The 24,800-nt window shown below is 42.0% G+C and overlaps 1 protein-coding gene across 1 annotated transcript in view; it reads right to left on the bottom strand.

Moving 5' to 3' along the window:
- LOC144768432 (uncharacterized) overlaps nt 1-24,800 on the bottom strand; it is a 325,471-nt gene that overhangs the window by 111,847 nt on the left and 188,824 nt on the right. The window contains exons 6-7 of the mRNA XM_078652078.1: nt 17,954-18,059; nt 8,546-8,606 (exon numbers count right to left, since the gene is read on the bottom strand). Coding sequence (XP_078508204.1) covers nt 8,546-8,606; nt 17,954-18,059 — 167 coding nt within the window. The remainder of the gene's footprint in view (nt 1-8,545; nt 8,607-17,953; nt 18,060-24,800) is intronic.

The raw sequence follows: 24,800 nt of genomic DNA, 5'->3' as shown, positions 1-24,800 counted from the left end.
TAACAACACTGTGCATGTCAGTGTTGCAAGTTATTGTTTTTCTAGGGTACTAGTTACAGTTACTTGAGATAACTATAAATGTATACAAAAAAATCTCTCTCTCTCTCTCTCTCTCTCTCTCTCTCTATATATATATATATATATATATATATATATATATATATATATATATATATATATATATATATATATATATATATATATATATATATATATATATTACCTACTGGCGGTCGCCAGTAGGTATATATAGTTAGGATTTTTTCCCTATGGGATTTTTGAAAATTCTATGTCTAATAACTTTGGCGTTTGTGGACGGAATTGGATGAAATTTTCTGGAAAATGGAACATTTTGTTTCTGAGCAGCCCCTGAAAATTTGGGGGGTGTTCGTCCAGGGGGGGCCGAGAAAAAAGGGGCGTCCCAAAACGTGTTTTTAACATTGAGTTTTCCATAGGGCGGTTGGCCTCACTTTTAGCCCGAACGGCTGAATGGATTTGCACGAAACTTGGCAAAATTGTAGGGACTGGTAGCCCGATGTGCCTTTTGTAGGTCTCAATATATGTGCTCCAGTGGATTTTGAGAAATTAACGTTTAAAAAAAGATATATATCTGTAACAGCGGACCGGGCAGCGTCCCAGGACGCGTACTTTTTGCGCAACGGAGCTTTGTGAAGCGAAGCTGATTGGTTCTCCGGCGTCTGTCAACATTCCAAACAGTCCGTAGCGGCCGCCATCTTGTCTCTCGGTAGGATCGAGAGACAAGAGGAGGCGAAAGCGAAGGGGCAAATGACCATAAGGGGGAATAGTAGATCCTCGCTGACCCCCTAGGTTTGATGTGGAGGTTTTAAAAGGGCCCCGCGGGGCAAAAAAAAAAAATAATAATAATAATCGAACGGCTGAATGGATTTGCACGAAACTTGGTAAAATATTAGGGACTGGTAGCCCGATGTGCCTTTGCTAGGTCTCAATATATGTGCTCCAGTGGATTTTGAGAAATTAACGTTCAAAAAAAGATATATATCTGTAACAGCGCTCCGCTTCGCGTACTTTTCGCGTTACGGAGCTTTGCGAAGCTGATTGGTTCTCCGGCGTCTGTCAACATTCCAAACAGTTCGTAGCGGCCTCCATCTTGTCTCTCGGTAGGATTGAGAGACAAGAGGAGGCCAAAGCGAAGGGGGAAATGACCATAAGGGGGCATAGTAGATCCTTCCTGACCTCTTAGGTTTGATGTACCATTTTGCCAAGTTTGGTGTAATTCCGTTCAGCCATTCAGGCTGTAGACGTATGTAAATGTCCTATGGAAAATTGCATGGGGAAAACACATTTGAAAGTATTGAAATTTAGAACCAATTAAAATGTTACTTTGGTTTTGTGTTTGTGTGTGATGAAAGTTAATTGGTTATGTATATATGTCAAATGAGAGTAAACCACAGCCATTTTGTGATACTACTGTCTGAGGTACATTTGTGAGGAATTTTTGGTGGTGAATTTCTGGTGTTTGATTTACACAGTACTAACACTTTTCCTACTTTTAAAAAGGTGAGTTGTTAATTTGTAAGGGGAACTATGTTGTACACTTGAAGATAATTTGAAAAATGTTTTCTGTTATTTATTTGCAGTCCTTCTGTTATACTAAATACTTGATAAAGTTAGTTTTATATTATGTATTACTAAAAACGATAAATGAAAGTGATTAGTTTTTTTCTGCAATTTACAGCAAGCAATTTCAAAATAAAATGGCTCACAATGAAGAGACCGTGGCAATTTCTTTTGAATTGTCCAATACATTGATTGAAATTGAGAGCACCAATAATGAAATATTGTCACAAGGCGGACATGACTTGTATGATTCCATTAGATTGATTGAAATGGACAGCACCAAGAATGAAATATTGTCACAAGGAGATGACTTGAATGATTCCACTACGTTGATTGAAATTGAGAGCAGCAATAATGAAATATTGTCACAAGGAGGAGATGACTTGTATGATTCCATTAGATTGATTGAAATGGACAGCACCAATAATGAAATATTGTCACAAGGAGGAGATGACTTGAATGATTCCACTACATTGATTGAAATTGAGAGCACCAATAATGAAATATTGTCACGAGGAGATGACTTGAATGATTCCACTACATTGATTGAAATTGACAGCACCAATAATGAAATATTGTCAGAAGGAGGAGATGACTTGAATGATTTTTTTGATCAATCTCTTGATGGCGAATTTATCGAGTGTTTGGAGACCATAGAGTTACAAGAATCATTATTGCAGACTTTTCATGAGGACATTGCTGATGAGGACATGTTACTAGTTCTTTCAAATTTAGAAAATTCTGAAGAATAAATTTATATTTAGAAATCAAAAATTGTTTGAGACATTATTCATTTTTATTTTTAATTTATGAGGTTGTAGCGAAGTGATTGTAGTATAAAATGAGACTTATAGTATAGAGTGCAACATTTTTATGTTACATGGTAAGTTTATTCATATTTACTTCCCTTCTGCCACTATATTATCTCCAATGTGTATTTGACATCTCTTCTTCATCTCCGGCCTCCTTTCTCTCACTGTGTGTCTCCGATGCATCTTATCGCTGCTATTTTGTGTAATTACAGAAGAGAGTAAAATAAAATAGTTCGGAACGTGAAAAGGGGGCAAAGTAGAGTACTCCTCACCCCCTAGGCCTTTTTAGGCGGTCCCAAAAGGATCAGTTTCTGCTTTCCTGAGAGATTATGGTATGAGTTCCATATACCACAATAACTTGCATTACAACATGCAAGATATCAATCTCCTATTACCAACTTTTGGAGATATTCGCGCTAAGCGCGAATATCTCCAAAAAGTAACACCTGCCCTGAGCAGTTCTTAGCCATGTTATCCAATGGGAGGTGGATAACATGGCTAAGAGCATTAGCTCGGTAATGTATGAATATCGCTGAGTTTTTAGCGATATTCATGCATTGCGGCCGTTTATTATCGCATTTGTGATAAACCTTGATAATAGCAAGGTTTATCTTCAATAATTTCTGACGATGCTTAGCGGTAAAAAATTCGTTGGTAAGCATCGTTAGCGATAAATATCGCTTAACTTCGGTAATATGCCCCAACGTCTGTTAACGTTCGATTCGAAGGAAATGAGGAAGTGTTGAAAAACATTGTCTGCGCCATCTTGCCTTTTTTGAAATGCCACACTTTTGTCGTGCACGGCAGCCATTTTAGATGTCTTGACCAGACCCACTCTCTGCACGCTGTCGATTCGTAGCATGGCTCCTCACCCTCGCAAGCATCTTCCCCAGGCACTGGTCACCCCCGCTCTCTGTCTTATGCATGGGCAATAAACCTCCCCCCATCTGCGCTGCTCTTCCCTGAGAATCACACTCTGTGCCCGCCCGACACCTCCCTTTCGCCCTATTCACTACCGCACCCTCTGACACTCCTCTTCCTCTGTGTCCGATTGTCCAGGCTATCAGCTAGCCCTGCAGATGTAGTTTATGGCCCCAGCTGTAAAGAATCACCCCTCTTCAAAGGAGTTATAGTAGATCAAGGCCCACACCCGAGGAGATCCGTCACACCACACGTGTTCCTACTATCTGAAAACTATCCTGTATTGTGATTGGGGAGGGGACCGAGCCTGAAGCGGAAGATTCCAGGAATGACTCTTTGTACATCAAAGTTTTTACAATTATGTGTCACATTAAAAATATATAGCACTCCAACAAAGTAGTTGGAATATAAAACTTTAATAACATATAAATATATACAACAAAACAAAAACAGTAAAAACATTTAAACAACGAAGAGACCGTGGCAATTTCTTTTGAATTATCCAATAGATTTATTGAAATTGACATCACCAATAATGAAATATTCTTGTCAGTAGCGGTCTGTTGTGCGAATAGTTCCAAGGCAGCAGAACGCGCTGAAATCTAGATGGCACGAAAGTGATGTCTAGCAAGTTGCCGCCCAGCAAATAACGGCGTGGGGCGCCGCGGGGGTGAGTGAGTCCAGTAGGCACCACAGCTATTCTTACCGGCATTGCAGAATTACTGCTGGGGACAATGCCTGTGCTGTAGCAGGGTCACAGCAGAAACAAAAAGGATTCTGTTGAAGATGTTGTTGGTTTTCAATTTGAAAACAGTTCTGGTGTCAACTGCTATGCTAATGTAGTGGTTAATGTTTTGTTTTCTCTAGAAAATGTAAAAGAGGGGGAGGCAGTCCAAAGTTCCGTTAAAAGGGCAAAGGAAAGGATCGGTGGTTTGAACTATCAGTCAAAAAGGGGAGGGGGTGCAACAATTTTTCCTACCGGGTCACACTGTGCTTTCACCGGAAGTGAGGTCTGCAGGATTCTAGTAATTCAAAGTGAGGCTGGTGCCGACGTCCCGCGGATACAGTTTCGTCACTCCACGGGTGATCATGGCAGTCATTCCCCATCGGGGGTCGGAGACTCCCGCGGCTCCTCTAGAATCTTCAAGGTCGTGGAGGACTACGGTGGTGGAGTCAACCAGTGACCGGGCCATTTCTTTATGCTGGGCCCGCTCTTGCCAGGTCGACCGCCATTTTGAGAGTTCGGTAGCTACTGGCGATCGCGGGGTCAAATGAGCGGACGGGCTCCACCCTGCCGGGCGAGACGTTGCAGCATGGCCACAGTGGAAGAACTCTTTTCCGGGCGCCTGGAGCGCTGAGGGTGCAGCTGGGAAGCCTCCACTGGGGAGGCGGGAGAGGCCTGTTCGCACCGTCTCTCCCTCCCAGTGCACCCCACGGCGTCTCGCTTGAGATTTGTTATGGCCGGACCAGGCGATGAGGACGAGGGGGGGGGGGGTCGGAGGCATGTGCAAGACATCCCCCCCCAGGGTTGTTGCAGCAATTATACAAGAAAGAAGAAGTGTCCCGTCCGTCTTCGGGCCGGGCTTCCGGTAGATGTCGGCCGGACGCCCCTGGCTCTGGCCCCATGAACGGGTTTCTTGGTTTATCGGCTGCAGCCGGATCCCGTCGGCCTCGGCCCCCCGATCGTTGGTGGCCGGACCGGAAGAGCATGTGGCGGGACTACCTGCAACTCTCAAGGGCCACCGCGGCCGGACTGGGAGAGAGAGGGGAGGGTCGAGGAGACATTCCCCCCCCTGCAACTGTTCAGCGTTGTAAAGGCAATCCCCTGGCCGGGTCCCGCTGGTCTCGGCCTCTCCTCCGGCTACACCCTACGTTAGGATCTCCTGGCCGAGGCGTGGCAGCAGGACCTGCCTTATATGGGCTGCTCCCGGCTGGGCGTAGCCGGAACCCTGCCCCACCTTGGAAGTTTCCAGAGTGGGGGCGGATGTTCTACTGACTTGCATTTTCCCTAGTCTATCGATTTTTTTGGCGTGGCAGGCGGTGGGACAGCGAGGGGTGATTTGGTTTCTCTTACTGTTTTTCTGGTCTCTCACCACTGGCATATTTTAACGTTTTCTTGTTTCTAGGACATTAATAGGTTTTATCATTACGTTATGTTATCGTTTCTTTGTTCGTTGTTTAATAAAAGTTCATGTTCATCAGTGGCCTACTGATTTTCGTTTTCCTATTCTTTTCTTTCCAGGTTGTTTCATGCTAAAGTTTCTGTTAACAGGATACAGTGATCACTTCGTTATTATTGCATATGTCCTTTTCACTAGGGGTGCTCTCTGGTCGGGCCAGATGACGTATGTCTAGTAAATGGTCCGGGTGAAACAGGTGCATCAATCAGTGGGGAGTAGATAGGCATGACAGATTACAACGGGGGAGAAAGGTCCGCATTACGTACCCTTTCACTACTTGCAAAGATTTTCCTACGTTTATTTGCAAACAGGGAATACCTCCAAAAAGAACTAATTCCCAAACAGTCAATGTTCGGACAATCAATCAATCAATGAGGAATGAAATAGGTACGACGTGTTAAAGGCTTGCGTTACCTACCCTTCACTATCTGCAAAGGGAGAGAGAATATTCCTATTCTTCCTCGTTTGCAGGCAGAGAAGATCCTTAAGAGAACCAACTTCGAACAATTCAATGCTCGATTCAAACAATCAACAAGGGGTACTGTGAACACAAATGAACGCCGCTTATGTACATACGCATTGCTATTTTCAACAGGTTGTTCCTAATGTTTCTATTTTAGCGAGGTCAAAAAGAGATCCCATTAGTGGCCTACTGATTTTGCTCGATTCCTTTTGTTTTTTTACACGGTTTTTCGCTATCTGCAAAGACTAAACAGAGTATTGCGACTCTGTGCTTGTTTGTAAATAGAGAATGAACCAAAGAGAACAATCAATCAAATGGAGAGAGAAGCAGGCACGACGGATTACAAAGGGGGCAAAGGGCTGCGTTAACTACCCTTCACTATCTGCAAAGAGAGAGTACTCCTAATAGAAATGAGGGGTGGGGGGCAGCATTCAAAGCAGATCAGTGTGCATAAACACGAAAATGTTTTTACTTACCACGTATTTGACATTCGACAGCTTATGATATTTGCTATTAAAAAACCATTGAAATTCACTGAAAAAACCATAGGTTATAGACCATATATAGTTAGGAATTAGCATTTACAAAACCTTGAAAATTCACTGAAAAAACCATAGGTTATAGACCATATATAGTTAGGAATTAGCATTTACAAAACCTTGAAAATTCACTGCAAAAACCATAGGTTAGAGACCATATATAGTTAGCTGGACATTTTATTGACATAAAACCAATGAAATTCCATATATAGTTAGTTGCACTAACTATATATCGCGCACCCGCAATCCACTGCTGATGATGTCACATATTACATCATTCATGACATGGTCAGTGACATCACTGATGACATCACTGATGACATCTCAAATGACATCACTGATGACATCACTGATGACATCTCATTTGACATCAATGACCACATCACTGATGATATCATTCATGTGACAATACAATGCATCTCCTCACATTTTAATATAACCTCTGTTTCACCCAGTGTTAAATACAGAGTATCATTTTTTAAACCATTGACACACCAATACTAGTTACTACATACGTACTCACTGATTCCTACGTCTACACACACATTCACTCATTCACCCATACAATCATTCATACATACAATCACTCATCTTTACAACACTATCCTATGCACTCATACACCTATACAGACACTCACACTCTGCCACTCATCCATGGAGTTACTCACACACCTAGTCAGTCCTGTAAAGAATCAATCACACTTCCATTTTCTTGTCTATACAGTTAAACATAGAGCACCTTACATTTTCAAACATATACTAACACATACTTACTTTCTTATACAATCATTGATACAAGTACACATTGATCTGCACAGAGTCACACACCTCCCAGCCAGCCACACACACACTCAGTCTCCCATACAAATACTTGGACAATCAATCAATAACCCATATAGTTAATCATATAGCTACTGATCAACACATGCAGCAGTTTACAGAACAACAGACATAATGATGCACAAATTAAGACAGTTTAGTCACTAACCCATGCACTCAGTGAGACACATTTAATCACTCACTCATACATTCAGTCATGCACCTACTAAATCCTTCGTCCAGACAGTTATACATCTACTCATTCTTCAATATGTAAAACATATTTAAACTTTACAGAAACACACAGTCACTGGATGATGTCATCAGTGATGTCATCAGTGATGTCATTTGAGATGTCATCAGTGATGTCATCAGTGATGTCACTGACCATGTCATGAATGATGTAATATGTGACATCATCAGCAGTGGATTGCGGGTGCGCGATATATAGTTAGTGCAACTAACTATATATGGAATTTCATTGGTTTTATGTCAATAAAATGTCCAGCTAACTATATATGGTCTCTAACCTATGGTTTTTGCAGTGAATTTTCAAGGTTTTGTAAATGCTAATTCCTAACTATATATGGTCTATAACCTATGGTTTTTTCAGTGAATATATATATATATATAAAAATCAAACGCACTCCTTCCGGACTACAAGGGAACCATGGAGAGTGGCGCGCATGCCAGCGGAGCACACCAGCTGTTTCAATCCTCATAAGATATATCACTTGAAAGCGCACTCTCAGTAAAGGAAGACTCCGTGTTTGTCAATATTCACTGCTGTGTTTATTCACAATGCGTTTCGCTTTCCCAGAACGCTTGATCACGTGATATATATATAGATATATATATAGACATTCACAAGGACGAACAGGCATAAATATTTGTATGTATGTATGAAAGCATGAAAGAGGAAAAGAGGCACACACAACTAACTTATGAGATCATAAGCATTACATCTGTTGTGGAAGCTATGGGTTGCATTGCTCTTCTACGAGGTATGGCTTGTGGAGGTAAACATAACTGGTGAATTTCAGTGTTTTCTTGGTATTACCTCATAACCATAGATATGTTTAACTATGTTTTCATACATACATATATATTGAGAGACAAAGAATGAGAGTGAGAGAAAGAGAAACACAGAGAGTCAGCGAAATGCAGACATAGTTAACAATGGGAACAAATAAATTACATTTGGAAACGTACCTGTCAGCTTTTCCAAAGTTTCATTCAATAAACCTTGAATTGTCTTCAAAAGATTGGGCATCTGAAACAAAAATAATAAACAAAACAAGCTTTCTCTTAGGAAAAGAGTTTGAAAGTCGTATTTATGTAGCTTTGAACTAAATGTGTTACCTTCCACTTTCTATCATTCACTCATACTTGTGTGGCCTAAATACAGTACTCATCTTTTCACCATCTAGGAAGGAAATCCTACACGCTCCCTCTCTTTGTCTAATCCCATTAACCATTCAATCCTTAACTGACGTACTCGCATTTGTATTTGCATAATGCTTTCTATTGGGTAGAAAGTCGGAACATCAGCTACAGAAACATTAGGATACCATAATATCATTGCCATGATACTGACAAGAGCAAGCAAAATATGGAGGAGATCATTATATTCTGACATGCCTCTTTTTGCATGATCACCCCAAGCATATGGAAAGATGCTGCTATTATTTCAAATCTGTAAATTGACTAGGTCCTGCCACACAGGCCTCCGTGCCAGTGCTATGTCCCATGAAAACATGTACCTATTTTGCTCACCCTAAATTGGCATAAGTTAACTTACTTATAAATCACATTTATATGGTACCAACTGTACCCAGGGTGTAAAAGTTGAAGTGCCCCTCATAGACTGCAGTGCTTACTGTACCACCAAGAGCATGACAAAGCTACACATGACTCCCAGTCAGCCCATGCTGGCTGGCTGAGCAGTTTTTAACCTGCAATCTCGACTTTGCCATTGAAAGTAATTTCAAAGTCCAAACCTTCTTTTTAAAATATTGATGTCACTCCTGAGGTAGGCTAATGAGCCCTATAGACATGGTGCATTATATTGAAAAGATGCCCATGTGTTTTACTAGCTTTACTTTTATTGACAGTAAAAACAGGACATTTTCATTTTTACTGTGGAAAGTCTAGTATCCCCATTCGAAAGTACAGAATTAAACAAGGACAATTTAGCAGTGCTAACGTCTGATTAGGAATACCATGTATGGTACTTCATGGTGTTAAAAGAATCGCTACATTTAACCATCCATGATGCTCAAGTTTAATTTAATGTAATTGTTGCACAAATGTCCATTTTAGCAAGATGTCACTTTGCTGCCCAACGTTTCCAGTGACTATTTACTGTTTCACCAAAGTTGCTATCCTTGAGACAGCCTTCTGCTCTTCTCAGGAGAGGTGAGAACGACTCTCAGGAAAGATCACAAAGGGCCTGCTGACTAAAGAGGTGCAACCTCCTCTTGGCAAATTGGCCAAGCAAGGTGTGAGCCTAAAGGGCGAGCTTCAAAGGAAAAAAACCTGCTTTTGAGTGGCAAATGGCAGTCACACATGAGATATGGTGCTGTTTTGTATTAGCAGCTTGGCTGACATCTCAGACAGAGAGGAAGAAGTGGTTGCCATACCGTTTTTCCAGCAGCTTGTAGCCCCAAGGTAGCCACACCTCTGGGTTGGGCTTGTGAGCTCTCCACACCAAGAGAGGGGTATTGCCATTTTGGGAGTGGGCAAAATTGTACATTCTGGGCTAGTTAGATGCCACAGTTCACAGGAAGTTGTATTCAGGTGGAAGGGAACCTGGTAGCCCATTGGCTAGGTAGTCACTACTTCTCCCTAGGCAAGAAACAGGCTTAAAAGTGGCACCCCTGGCGCTCAGATGCCAGATTATATCTGAACTGTAAAGAGGACCAAATAAGGTCTTCCCTGCCAGTCCCGAGACCCAGCAAAGAGAGGCTGCATGAAAGACTGAACTGTACCTGCTGCATCTTGGGCTAGCAAAGAAAGGACTGTGCTTGTGATCTCCCGCTCAAGTAAAAGTCGTCTCCAAGCCACAGACACAGAAGGTAACTCCAAGATTCAGTTGGCAGACTTCCTGTTACAGCTACAGTGCCACAAAATCTGGAGTACACTTGACCCTCACTGGCCACTGACGTGCAGATAGAAAGGCTGAGTAACGATGCTCAAAAGTTGCACTTGAGCCCGTTGGACCTGGGAGACTTGTCGGAGTGTAGTTTGGTCCCCCAAGGAGTACCCAGGGTTTTCCAAAGAGAACCACTGGTTTCATTGTTACCAGTGACCAGTAAATTAGTGGCAATTGGACTTTTACTGGACCCATCATGGCTTTGAGGGACATCGACCCCTGTGGCCAAAGTCACCCCACTAAGGCTGTGAACTGAGGAGTAGTCCCAGGAAGCCCCTCGTCGATCGCACAGCATCTTCAGCATCCTACAGCATTTTCAGCATCTTGTATCAGTGGCACTAGAACCACTCCATTGAAGCCTTTGGTGGGTTGCCCATAAACACTGGATTTGGACTTCAGACTGCTTTCCTTGTGAGGTAAATATTCCACTTGACCTTGTTGGTTCCTATGACTGGCTCCCTGCCGGAGATATGGTCACCACAAGTATGCCCTTATTGCTGTTTCTAAATTACATATTCTGGCTAACCCTAACTAAACTGTGAGTTGCAGTAGATGTCACTGATTTATTGAGCTATGTGAAAACCTGTGATTTATTCTTCCTTTAAAAATTGCTATCTCTGGAAACATCTAGTAGATGTCTGTCATTGAGGTGTTCTAATTTTAAACCTGAACCTATTTTCGCAAATGGGTGTTGGATTGTTATTGTGTTGCATTTTCTTCTAATTCTGATGTTTTGTTACCTCTTAATGCTTTCATTCGTAAAATGAATTGATTTCAGTCAATTCAATTAATGAAATGTGAAAGTTTTCTAACATTATGAGATGTCACCAACAAACACTGAAAACAAGGATGCTTTCTATGTTCAATCTTTCAGTGCACTATTGAGTCATGAGGTGTTTCTTTAAAAATGGCTTAAAAACTCTGTATCACTATTTTGAACAAAAGCATACAAATAGAAAAATGATTTGATGTTGCCTACCATGAATTTTGATTTGGAACCACATTCCTTGGAGTGCCTGCTTTTCATTTTACCGGACTGTCATAATTTGCACCACTGTCATTCACTGCTAGTGACCTCCCACAAAATACAACCCTCATTACATGGTAAATGACATAATTGGTGATCTCACTGATGACATTGCAATGTCCAGCATGCAATGCAGCAGAGGGGAAATATAAAGCTGCATAAAGGAAGAATTCTGTTTTTCTCAGATTACAGTAGGCCGACTTTGAAGCAGCATTAACAACCCCATTGCTTTAAAAAAGACATGATTGCTCTAGGATGCAATATTTCATTGTGGCATCTTGCAAAACAGAATGTGGTAATGAAGGGCAAAACTAATTTTTCCCCTGTGGAAGTTGCTGAACCATTCCTCTTTTGTTAATGAGATGAAATGGAACTCAAAGAGATGATAGCTACTGATCCATGGTCCATATATATATAGATGTTCACTCAGGTTAATGATAACAAAGCACAGTGAAAATAGCTCTGTAAGAGGGTGGTAATGGAGCCAGTATATTTAGATTCATGTTTGAACTGACAAAGTGACTACCTTGTTCCTATGGCTCCTTTCCTCTCTGCCCGCTCAACTTTGCTGTTTTCCAAATAGCTGCGGGCGAGGATTTGGACTTTCCAGAGGTGATACCCAGCAATGTCACATTACCATTGTGGAATTTCATGTTATTCAATGTGCTGTGGAAGGGCTATTTGTGTTCTATCTCTAGAGTTGTGTTGGGGAGGCATTACTGTTTCCAAAGTTTTATACTTTGGTGCTAAAAATTATTGAAGTATATATTTTAAGACTGATGGCCAAAAATAGGTGCTAGAAAACATGTCTTTCTGGTATGCTTCTCTGCTGTACGGTGAACACTATAACCCAGTAACATACAATGTGTAGAATGTGTATCTGCAAAGGGCAGGATCACTCCTTGCTGCATCTTGGCACTGAATAAAGGGTTGAAACAAAGCTTAATGGTAATCCTTTTATTGACCTCAGACAAAATATAGCTTGAGTGGACCACCTGGAATCTAACCTGTGACCATGTGATCAAACAGATCTGTTAGGGCACATGCATTATTGCAGTGGGTCACGAGAGCTGCAATACCTAGTTATATAATGGTTGTTGAATGCCTATTCCTATGTCACTCATTGGTGAATTCCTCTGAAAAAATAGGATAACTGTTTGTATAACAGCAAGGCTTCTGGTGCTTATTGGTAGTCTCGTCACAGCATTACTATTGCAGCTATATGATGCCCATTCCTATTTGTTCCTCTTTGCCATACATAGGTATGTGTCTCAGAGCATTAGCCCTGGGCGGATTACGAAACAAGTTATTTTCGCGAACTATAGTTCTATAGTGTTGATATCTCTTATAGATTCACATGCCTGAATTGTTGCCCATCACTAGTGGTTTACTGGGGAAAAGCCCCATTCAGCAGTGCGACAGATGAGTTGCGTTATCCATGTCTTTGGAAGACTATTTTAGAAAGTAGGCATTTTCTTATCTAACTATTCTGTGTGCCTTTGCTGCTTTGGGTATTGACTGTCTGGTATTGGAGTGGCAGGGGCTGGGGATGTGCATTAACTGTGGACAGCCACAAGGGGGGTTGAGGTGTTTCCTGTCTTTCCTGGGCGGCTCAGCGATGAGCCGAAAAGACCATGGCTGCATTTAGAATGGTGGGAGGAGTTTTCACTTGCAACTGAATAGGCAGTGTCTCCTCTGTACAATTTTGTCTCCACCCCTTGTAGTGAAGCTTTACCAGAGAGGGCAGAGCTAGTTTTGATTGGACTCAGAGACTCTTGCCACAAAGAGAACAAAGCCAACATGGCGTATAAGTATTGTACCTTAAACCCCAGAGAATTAGATTACCTCTAGAATCAAGAGAAGCCACTGCCAAGGGAAAGAGCTGGAGAATTCTGAGAAGGAGGGCTGCCCCTTTTCTGTGTGTGCTTTGCTGGGTTGGCCTGCTGCTGCTGTTTTTGCCAAGGAGAGGACAAAGGACTGGATTTTGCTGTATATCTTGCTTGTGAAGGTTCTTCAAGGACATATGTGTCCTTGCCTCCTGTTAAGAAATCTCAGGGACATAAAAGACTTCCTGCAACTCTGCTGGTGCTGCCGGACTCTGCCATCTGTGAGTCCTACCCTTGCCTGAGGTGCCTCCTTCGAGTTACAGGGAGTCAGAGGTGCGTTTTGCAGCTAATCTCTGCAAGAACTGGGCAACTGAGCTTATTGAAAATGACGCCAGACAACGCAAAGCCTCGCTGTGTCCTGACGGTGATGGTGTGTCATGCATAGTACCTCTGTACCAAGTTTTCCCATGCATCACCCGCCAACCAGAATTGTCTTGTTTTTCAATGCTTCACTTCCGCCTACAGTCCCAATTCGGTGCATCACTTCTTCTGCGTGCAGCAGAACTGTCGCCCGCCTCCCCAAGGACTCAGGAACTGACGCATCACTGTATTTTCTCCTGTCTGCAGCTGTTTGGCCTTGTGAACTTTGACGCACCTACAGGTACCTTGGTGTAAAATCACGCATCAATAGTTTATCATTTTTTTAATGACATATGTTGGATTTTTGCCATTTTGGGCTTGTTTGATTTAGATAAACATACTTTATTTCTCTAAACTGGTGTGGTGACCATTTTTTGTGTTTTTCACTATGTTACTGTAAGCGTTGGTACAAATAGTTTACACACTGCCTTTGGGATAAGCCTGTCTGCTCATCCCAAGTTACCAAAGGGGTGATCAGGGGTTCTCTAAAGTGTGTATCCACCTTACCCTGACTAGAAGCAAGGGTCCCTACTTGGACAATTGTACCTACATCTGCCAATTAGAGACCCCCATTTCTAACGCCTGCCTTACCAACCTTACACCTATTGTTGGAAATCGGTTTATTAGTAGTGAAAAGTTGTGACTTACCACTAGTTTTAAGGCCAAAAACACATTAAAAAGGTCAGTAAAGGTCTCAATAAATTCTTCCCTTGCTCAACCCTAGGTAGCTGGCAAGCAGCAGGCAGGTAGGTGTAACTTAAGAGTCAGGTGTGTAAATCATTTCAATTCAATTCAAAAGCTTTTATTCGATTTGTACATACAAATCATACAAGCAGAAATACATGATTGAAATATTAAAAATCACCATATAATTATTCCAAAAAGGAAAAGAAGGCTAAAGTGCATCAAATTGGAAGTGATCCCGCCTCTATAGGCCAACATTATTATAAAATACAAACATTCTTACATTGATTAGCTGGGGATCAGTAGGAGTTACTCGCTAGACTTTTCATGGGGAACTGTACATAAAAAATTATTATAATCAATCAATACTGTGGTCAACTTCATGTTTAGTAATACCTTAATTACAGAAATTGATATAAAATTTAAAAGTGGGAGCATATCTATACAGATAGGAGCGTTAGACAGTAATATCATCATAAACAGATCCTGGCAGCTGTAGAGCATAAGTACAGACAGGTAAGTAAATCATTTAAAAACACCAATACATCAAATAAGTAAGACACAATGCACACTAACAATATGTAGGGAACCAGAGATATGATTTTTTTAAAAGAATAAACACTTTCTAGTGCATAAAAACTTACAGCGCCACTTTGGGAATCTGGTCACCACGATGGAGCCTGGTGGGATACACTAAGCAGGAGTCCTCTGTCAAAACTCCACCTTCGAACTTTGAAACGTTTATATAGGATTTTACTTTCAATGTTATTCGGTCTCCTCCAGCAGGCCAATTTCGATGCACCGTTGTCTGAATGCTTCTCTGCAAGGCGTCGGTCAAAGCTGGGAACTCTTTTAGCGGGATACACCTCAAATCCAGGCCGGGATGCAGTTCAAGCTAGCCGCTTGACTCTCGGTGTCCAGTCAGTAACATTATGGTGGTTTTTGACAGAAAAGGGCTCATTATGATGCCGGGCGGACATCATAGTGGTGCTAGGACTGCCCGCCAGACGCACAGCGGTCCCACCAGTGCAAATAGGATGCAACCGCCATACTGGCGGGCACATCCTGGCCTTTTAACATTGCGTATGGTGCTGCCGGCTGCAGCACTGTCCACAATGTTGAAAGGCCATACTGAGCATTTCCCTGCACTACATGGGAGGCACCACACAGTGCCTGCCACGCAGTGCAGGGAAATGCAGGGAGGTACCATGGGTACCCCCACACACACAGAGGGGGCCCACAACGGGCCCCCAAAGCCAGTCTATATTTGCTGCAAAAAGACAGGCAGAAAGGGATACCATAATCCCTATGCAATGTTGCCCTGGTTCCGGGTTCCGCAAGGTGGGCAGAAGAGGACCACCTTGCGGAACCATGGCAGATGGACTTTCCATCTGCTGCGGTACCATTGGGATTCCCACTGCCACCCTAATTTGGTGGTGGAAAATTTCTGTATGATGGCGGTAGTACGCCATCTCTGGCCAGGCGGTGGCGGTCCTTTCGCCATCATAATGAGCCCCAAAGTTCCTAAACATCACCAAACTTCTAGAACTACTTCCTGAAGTTCCTTTTGAGGGATCAAAGTGTCCAAAACATAAATCCACTAGTCTGAAATCACCTAGATGGTGGATTCAATTCTCACAGTGCACCTGGCTAAATCCTTAGAAGTCCATTGGGCGCACTCCAGGATGAGAACTCTGGGTGGAGATGATGAAGACGCAGTCTATTAAACAGTAGCTCACAAGGAGTCCACTCCTTAATTCTTCTTGAAACAAGGCAAAGTTATTAGGGCTAGATTGTGTAGAGGGTGCAGTCCTTCAGAGCTGAGTCATTTGAGTGCAGATCCTGATTCGAGTAGGGCAGTCCCTCTTCTCATTGTAGTTTAAGGCAGCAGATCTGACGAGCTGAGCATCTACCCCATATTTATTCACAATTGTCTGGGCATCGCGCGAGGGGGCGTCTCTGATCAATGGAATGCAGGGTGCCACCCAGGTGTATGACCACTTCCTCCGAAGTGTGGCATATTCTTGTCCCAGAAAGCACTATTCTCTCAAAATCCAACATGGAGAAAGTCTATCATCTGGGGTTAGATCTGGCTAAGGTAAACCGCAGGGGTGGCTAAGTTTCACAAAAAAAAACTTTCTACCCTTGACTAATCTAATTACTGAGGTGTCTTTATGGCTAGGGGTGCAAAATGTGGGGCTACGTGTGTGCTAGTTCCAAACTGTCATTCTCCCTTTGAAGACCAATTTGGCTTCCCCACCCTCTTCCTGCCTTTTTGATTCGCAACTAAATTTCTCCACTTATTGGAAATCCATTGTCTTCTCTGACTGGACACTTCACACCTCATAAAGTACTTCTGGCTTAACCTGGAAAAGGTGGGCAAATCAGGAGATGGCAGCTGGAAAGCTAGAATTTGGCTCACAGAATAGAAAGTTTAATACCTTCTTTTGTGTATCAGTTATTATAAATCTAACAGTGACAAGTTGTTGGATTTATCTTAACCATCAATTAGATACCCCGAAGTGTATTATTAGGTAGCTCCTGTCAAAATGTATACTTAACAAAAATATCTCAGTGTTAGCCTATGGAACCATTCACTACATTAGGGGAAACAGAATTGGCAGTTTTCCCCTCACCAGGGCTTATAAAACATATATTATAATGTCCATGCTTATAGTTACAAGGCACTGTACCATTGGTCCACCTAAGGAAGACCTTCGGCGGGGGGGGGGGGGTATATGTAGAAGTCGAATTTGCACATATAATTTAGATAAGGACAGTCACAAAGGCACTGCAGCCTTTACAATTACAGCACGCACCACAGTAGTGTGCTCTTTACTGCATTAAGTCTACTGGGCCTCTAAATCTACATGACCCTATTATATATAAGGGACTTACAGCTAGGCTGTCAGTACCAATTATAATTACTCTAATTTTACATATCCTTATAATCAAAGTACTGGCACTGGGCCTTGTAAGCAGAGCCCAGGGCACAGTCAGATTCATTTACTAACAGTACCAAGCAAAAATTAATGTAAGCAATAGAAAAAGGATTACATTCTCACTCCTCTTGCAACATGCAAGCATGTAGCCCATGTCAGAAGAGGTTATCCTGTTAATACATGGATTGGTCAGATTCAGAAGACCAAAGAACAGGTAACATTGCAAAAATAGTTTCTACAGCTATGAATGGTTCTAAGGTGGTCGAAATGGGCAGTCTCGCCTGGGTTTCTAACCTGTCTTGTGTTTAAAGATTTTTTAGCAATTCTGGAGCCCTGAGTATTTCCAGTAAATGGCAAACTTCGGTCTTAAAATGTGTGCTTGACTTTGGATGACAAAAATATTCAAGTCTACACAAATATTTTTGCAATAAAGTGGCCCCTCTTTCTACAAATTGGTTGCATTAGTACGTACCAATAATAAAAAAATAAAAAAAATGTCATACATTGATTGCAAAGAAACTGTGCAGTATAGGTTTGATAAAAGTATGCTTTCAGATAGTGACTCACCGCAGAATCGAGTAACGTTTTAAGTACACCATTCAGAAGTGTAAGCAGTCCATCAAGTAAGCCCAGTATTGCTCCGAGCAAACCTGATAATATTCCTCCTGATTGTCTGTAAAAATAAAATAAAATGTTACATAGATCCTTAAATTGACAATCATTGGGATGCACATAAACAGTTGCTAGTTGTTTCATGTTTTTGCTATATCCACTTTATTGGCATTTATTATTTTTTAAACTGCAGTTTGAAACATTACCCATGGTGCAGTCATTATTTAGAACCGAGGAGCTAGTAGTGGGGGTTTCTGGAAGGATAAGAATCAAACCAATACATTTGCATATCCACAGAATATGCTCCAATCATTTCCCCCAGCCCCCCATAACTAGGCTTTAGTGCAAACCGGTAATCAATGAATAATGTCTAGGAGCAGTCGGTATAAACCACTTACATCATTCGGATCATTATCTTGTTTCAAGTAGAGCTGCGTGGTCTATAAATCCTTTGGAGCACATTTATCAATCATGCAGTGCAATGCAGCAAACTACCTTGCTGCACTGCTTGAAAGGGAAAGGGCAGGAATGCGCCCTACTTAACACCATAAGGTGCATTCCTGTCCTTTCCTTACACAGGCACCCTCTTTGTTGCTTAGCGCCAAAACAGCACTCTTGCACCATGGTGCAAGGGAGCCTGCTCTGTAAGCAAAATTGGTTCTGTGTAGGAAGGTACACCATTCTGCACAAAAACAATCCTCTGAGGCATTTTCCTCTTTCTAAATGAGGAGAACGAGGATAAATAAAGACATTTCTCCCCATTAAGTCTCACCTGGGGTTGTATAGCATTTCAACACATTGCCAGGTCTACCACTAACGGTAAATATGTGAAAGTGCCATGCGAACACCCACAGCAACACAGGAGTAGGCAACTGAGATGTGTCCCTGTCCAGTAAGAAGGAGAAAGAACAGGATCCATTGCTGTGATTTCTGTGGTAATATGCAGCACCCCAATGCGGGCCCCTGCTTCGGATACCACTGTTTATGAAAGTGTATTCATCTAAACTCTCTGGAGTATTACTTGGAATATGAGCAGAGTACAATATCTCCGCTTTTCGCTGTACTTTCAATTCTATAATCTGAAACAACAAAAGTAACACTTAACCCACTTGCGCTCCTGTTCTCCTCGTAGCCCTCTACTTTCCTCCCTGTGTAGAGACATACTACAGGTATCTGGCCAGTTTTCATCCCCTTATTTCCACTGACAAAGAGAAGTTGCGTTTGAGGATTTCTCGCCCATTGCAATACCAAGGCTTGACTGGAAACCAAAAGAAGCCTTGGCACATTTTGTCTGACCAACTGTCATACTGCACAGAGCAAGTGAAGACAGCAAGCGAGTCTGACCACTGCAAGAAGGGATTGGTGGGGGTTCTCCCCCAAGAAATGTACTTATGGTGTGTTTTTCACCACATTTTGCATTATAGAACCTTGTACAATCCTTCGATGGATGGATGACACTTGGACACATGACTGCATGGCTTAATAAATAAATAGATGGATGGGTGAGAAGTTGGTAGATGAATGAATTTAAGAATGGATGACAATGAAAGGGAAAGATAAAGGGGATGCCAAGAGTGCAGAGTTGTGATCATGTTGGAGGGGGGATCTAGGAGAGACTTCTTGCCCCACAAGCCATCTGAGGAGTCAGGCCCCTATCACCACTTATTGAGTGTTACACAGAACAACCTCTCACCCTGCTGTATGGGACACGTGAAGAATGCACACTGGCAAAACCTAGGCAAAGGGTGGGGTAATCTTTACCCATCATCGCTGGAAAGACGCCGGACAAGGCCCATTGGCTCATTGATAGGTATGACCATGTATCCTTGGAAGTCCAGTCTTATTAGTTTTCTGCTGGTCATTTTTGTTCTTACATTTTCGTCCTATAGTATTAAGGAATTTATTACAGTGTTGGTCACAAAGATCTCTGTAAAACAGGCTTCTTTGTAGATGTTTGTTCCTTGTCTTTAGGAAAGTGGTTTCTTTGCTGGCTGCTTCTGGGAAGCTGTAAACCATTTATAAATAATTTTATGCTTGTATAAAATTGTATCTGAAGCAAGGGCAAAAAAAAGCAGTTGAGGCCTTGTATGCAGATGGAAAATATAAGAGGTGAATTAATAGGGTACATGGCCAAAGATGATACCCTGAAGGATACCAGTGTCTTTATTGAAGAGGTTGAGACTAATTTAAGTACAAAAAGAAGCAAACGGAGTCCTAATCTGGCCACAAAAGTCTCAGAGTTCTTGACTTAAATAGTTAAACCTACAATCAGACAAAAGAGCTGCCCAACTAAGTAAAAGCCCTTCATGATATGGATGCAAATACTACAATAAATGATAATCTTGCCTGTTCCAATAACGTTGCTCAAACACATATATAACACGGTAAAATGGATGTATGCAGCTACCGTAAGAAAAATACCGTAAGGAAAAATCACTGGCTCTGACCATTGGCAAAGAGGAAGACCTCGAAGTTAGGACAGAGTCACTGAGAGTCGAGATTAGAAAGGTAAAATGTATGGTTCAGTTATTGATTTAAAAAAATTACTGGAGTTTTGAAATAGATAAATTAAAGTCTGTATCAAGATTTGGCCAGCACATCCTGCTATTCATTTAACAACCATTTTACCTGCTTATCGCCCTTGCGATCCCACTGACAGTCAGCCAATTCTTTAGAAAAGGAAGCGGGAGGGCAAATATCAGGTGCACATAACAGCTATCCAAGATATACCAAGTAGGAGACCACATAAGAAAGCTCAGGAAGAACATTTATTTCAAACCCCCTCCTCCATCTAGAAAAACCACCTCAAATTGAAGTGGTTCTTCAAATGTCAGTGGACCACTTTTTTTTATTAAGGTTGCAAAGCTCCCAACAGATACAAGGGAAGATAGTGACACAGTGAAAAACAAGGTAAGTCATCTGATTAACCATATGCAACACTGCTATTCATTGTTGTGCTCTGACCTTATGGTAATTGAGTGCCATTCATCTCTGTCGAAGGCCTATTACTTTATTTAACTGTCCTTAATAGAGAAAGATCTGGTGGACTGTCTTTTAGCCTTAAATCTATCTATTACACTGTGAAGTGGCTCTAAAATCCAATTCAAGTTTAATGCTCAATTTAAAATCCCAGCGAAATCTCAGCTATTTATGGTGGACAATCCGAACATCTTAGCGTTAAAAATCATATATAATATTTCCCCTGATTTCATCATAAATGAGACTGATTGACAGATAACCTGTCCATTGTCAAATCAGGATTGGCTTGACCAAAATACCTTTGAGACAGCTATCTATACTACTATAATAAAGGAAGAACTTTCAGCCTTTGAGGCGGGTAAACTCGAGAACCACAGCATCAATCCACACACCCGATACACCGTTGGAATTGTCAGGGTTTGTAGATGGTTATAGGCTATATAAATAAAAAAAAAACGTTATTGAAAATATTTACAGTAAAAAAAAAGTAGTCCCTCCGAAATAGCGCCGGCCGTGACGTGCGTGCTCACGTCAGGAGCCCGGGGAGAAGCGGCGTCCAGGAGTGCGACGAGGAGTGGCGGAGATCAGGGGAGCAGCGAACATGACCGGCGGACGGGTGGAGAGGATCGGCGGGCAAACAGTGAGGAGCGGAGATGGGGAAGAGTGGTCAGCGGCGGATGAAGTAGGGCGCCAAGTTACCAGTCAGCAACGTGAGGTAGGAGCGGCGGCGGGGAGGAGCGGTGAGCGAGCCACAGGTAAAGGAGGAAAAACAAACGTGTGCAGGAAAAAGTAACATGGGCAGGTTAACAGGAAGAAAAAGAAACGGGAGGAGCGGTGAGCGAGCCACAGGTACTGGAGGAAAAACAAACATGGGCAGGAAAAAGTAACGTGGGCAGGTTAACAGGAGGAAAAAGAAACGTGTGCAGGTGACAAAAGCGTACAAAGTGGAGCAGGGAGGAAACGGGCCATTACAGGACGAAAAAGTGAAACGGAGCATTACAGGAGGAAAAAGTGGCGCGGGCCGTGACGTGGGCTGGTTAACAGGAGGAAAAAGAAACGTGTGCAGGGGAGAAAAGCATACAAAGTGGAGCATCTAGCAAATGGGGCATTACAGGACGAAAAAGTGACATGGTCAGTGATGTGAGCAGGTACCAAACGGGGCATTACAGCAGGAAAAAGTGACGTGACCAGTGAGGTGGGCAGGTTGCACAACGTCAGGGCGGGCGGGGGCCCTGAGCCATGATTGCTCCCGGACAACGTCGGGACGGGCTGCTAGTAATATTATAATCCAGTAAAAAGACAAACATTGGCAGACTAGATTCTTTTTAACTAGATTTCACTTAGGTACTTCACACTTTCTGCTTGCATTTCCGTGCCAAAGAGGATGGGCAGATAAGCTTATGCCCTGTCCCAGTGGTAATCCAGCAAGCCAAAGAACTATGCACTTAATTCTATTCTGCAGCTTATATGAAGAGGTAAGGAATACATTTTTAGCCCCACTTTTAAGGAAAATTCGCCCTTGTACGTATGTTGATGGTATTAACTTTTTGCACACTCTGGCCACCTCTGATATCTGTATTGCGGTAGCAAATTACATAAAATTCTCCATGGCTATCAGTAAGCGCTATGAGTAAAAGAGGTTGTTAACCCACAGTGCAATTTCTTGCTGTCCTATTTCATACTGTCAGAACAATTTGAACTATATAATACCATGCTACTGTAGACCAAATATTTTATATATAGAATTTTTAAAACCACAGAATGTTATTATTTGTTTTTAAAATGTATTCTTGTGTTTGTTTTGTAATGTTTGATACATCATTATCTGCTAAACGTTTATGGTTCTCCGAACCAAAATAAAGTTATTCTTGACTTGACAAACAATAGCAATGAGAGCAGTTTATATTCCATTGAGAGAAAATATCACCTTAATTAGTATCAGTGTTGAGCTACTAGACTCATCATGGGAGGATTCCATTGACTAATTTCACACCTGCACATTGCAGGAAACTTGGGATACCACCCCAGTTTTTGGACCAGGGTATTTACATTTTAGTGTGGAGTATACCCCTTTTTGAGAGGGATGACCTTTTGGTGGTTTAACAATTTTGTTGAAAGTTCCCTAGGCAACCATATGAGCATGCTGCATATAACGTCGTCCAATTTACAGGGGCTTGTGATTAATTTGATCAATGGCTGTACCTTAAAGTTGATAATGTTTATAATCACACTACCCCCCCCCCCACCCAAGAACAAACATTCACATATTTTGTGCATGCCAAAGGATCACAAGGAAAGAAGAATTGTTTGCAATCCTCTTTTGATTGCTCGGGATTTTAATGTTACCTAAGAATCACCGCAAAAGATTATGCCCACGGGACAAAGTAAGAGTTTATAGAGTGAAACAAGAAAAGCTTCCCTGGCCATACTAGAATGGGATCCATCTACAAGAGCAGTCGAGTTTGTGTCTGCTATTTGTGGGGCCATCAGGTTTAAGAAGGTCATTTAAACGTTCATTTGAGCCTAGGGTTTTACCCTGGGCTATACTCCTAATGGCTTTCTTTACTTCTGGTTCTGTCTCTGGTTGATTTAATTCCTTAACAAAGTCAGGTGATCAACAAGCAATGTTGTTTTACTTATGTAAGGACTTATATAACTCTGAGTTTCCATGTCCACCTGCCTGCAGAGTTCAGGATAATTATCTAAAAATGGGTAATTAATTTTGGTCTGAACACCACGTTACCCCATTCTCCCTTTATGAGTGCTATAGGTGTGCACTATTGTTCAGATTTCATCCGACATGAAGTAAGCAACCACCATTATCCCTGTTGGAGGGAGTCATAGTCAAATATTCTGTGTAATTAAGGCCTCTAAGCATTTCAAGAATCATGTTGTATTTCTCCTTCTATGCCAAGAGCTGTTTTTATCATGTGAGGTCTACGATCAACAGCGATTCCTCAGCCGAGACTGATTTGTCCAGTTAGAGTTTGATCCCAGTGTTTTCTGGACCCCAGCCACAGGTTTAAACTAGTGATCCCTGATTATAACGTTAAAGGCCTCCAATTCTAGTGCTCTCATGTACCCTAGGATAATTATATATGATATCATTCAGGTACTCTTATTTCCCCACACTCTGATGCTTTCGAGTCACCAGCTGGTGGTCACTGTGCATTGCCTCCCCTAGTCCATGCTCATCAATGGTGGGTTATAGACAGACATTGTCCTTTCCAAATATTCTGTGTACATGATCATACCTTGTAGCTAGTGGAGCATAACACTATCTAATCAGACATGTAGGTCATACTATCCTGTATTCCCAGATTCCTGGATGTTACTGTGGCCATGGGTTCACCAACTCCCAATTTGCACCCCAACCAAGTCATGCCTGCCCCCTTAACCATACTACCAGACAGTGACAGAAGTGAAAAGCCGAGGTTAGCATCCAAGAAAGAATTATAGTCACCAACCCTTATCTTAGGAGCATGTAGCCAAATTGCAATTCAGTCTACAATGGTAGACTAGAAGAGTTTCTAATCTGTGGTAGAGGTGCAAAAAAAAGAACAATACCAGCTCCATGCGGTCCAGTTTCCCCATAATCAATACATATTTAACTTCCTCATCCAAGCCTATATTTGAAGGGACAAATGGAGATTAATTGAGGACCCCATACCAAGGAAATCTTAGCACATGAGGAGTACTCTGTGGCAAATAAGTGGCTCTACCAATAATGTTGCAACCTCAAAATCTCCTGCCAGGTCAGATGTGCTTCTTTGAGGAACATAAGAAGGCTCCGATTGATTGGATATAAGAATGGATCTTAAGG

The sequence above is a fragment of the Lissotriton helveticus genome, chromosome 7 (assembly GCF_964261635.1).
Source record: "Lissotriton helveticus chromosome 7, aLisHel1.1, whole genome shotgun sequence".
Classification (NCBI taxonomy): domain Eukaryota; kingdom Metazoa; phylum Chordata; class Amphibia; order Caudata; family Salamandridae; genus Lissotriton; species Lissotriton helveticus.
Note: the sequence above shows the minus strand (reverse complement) of the source record. Positions and strands in the feature narration are given on the sequence as shown.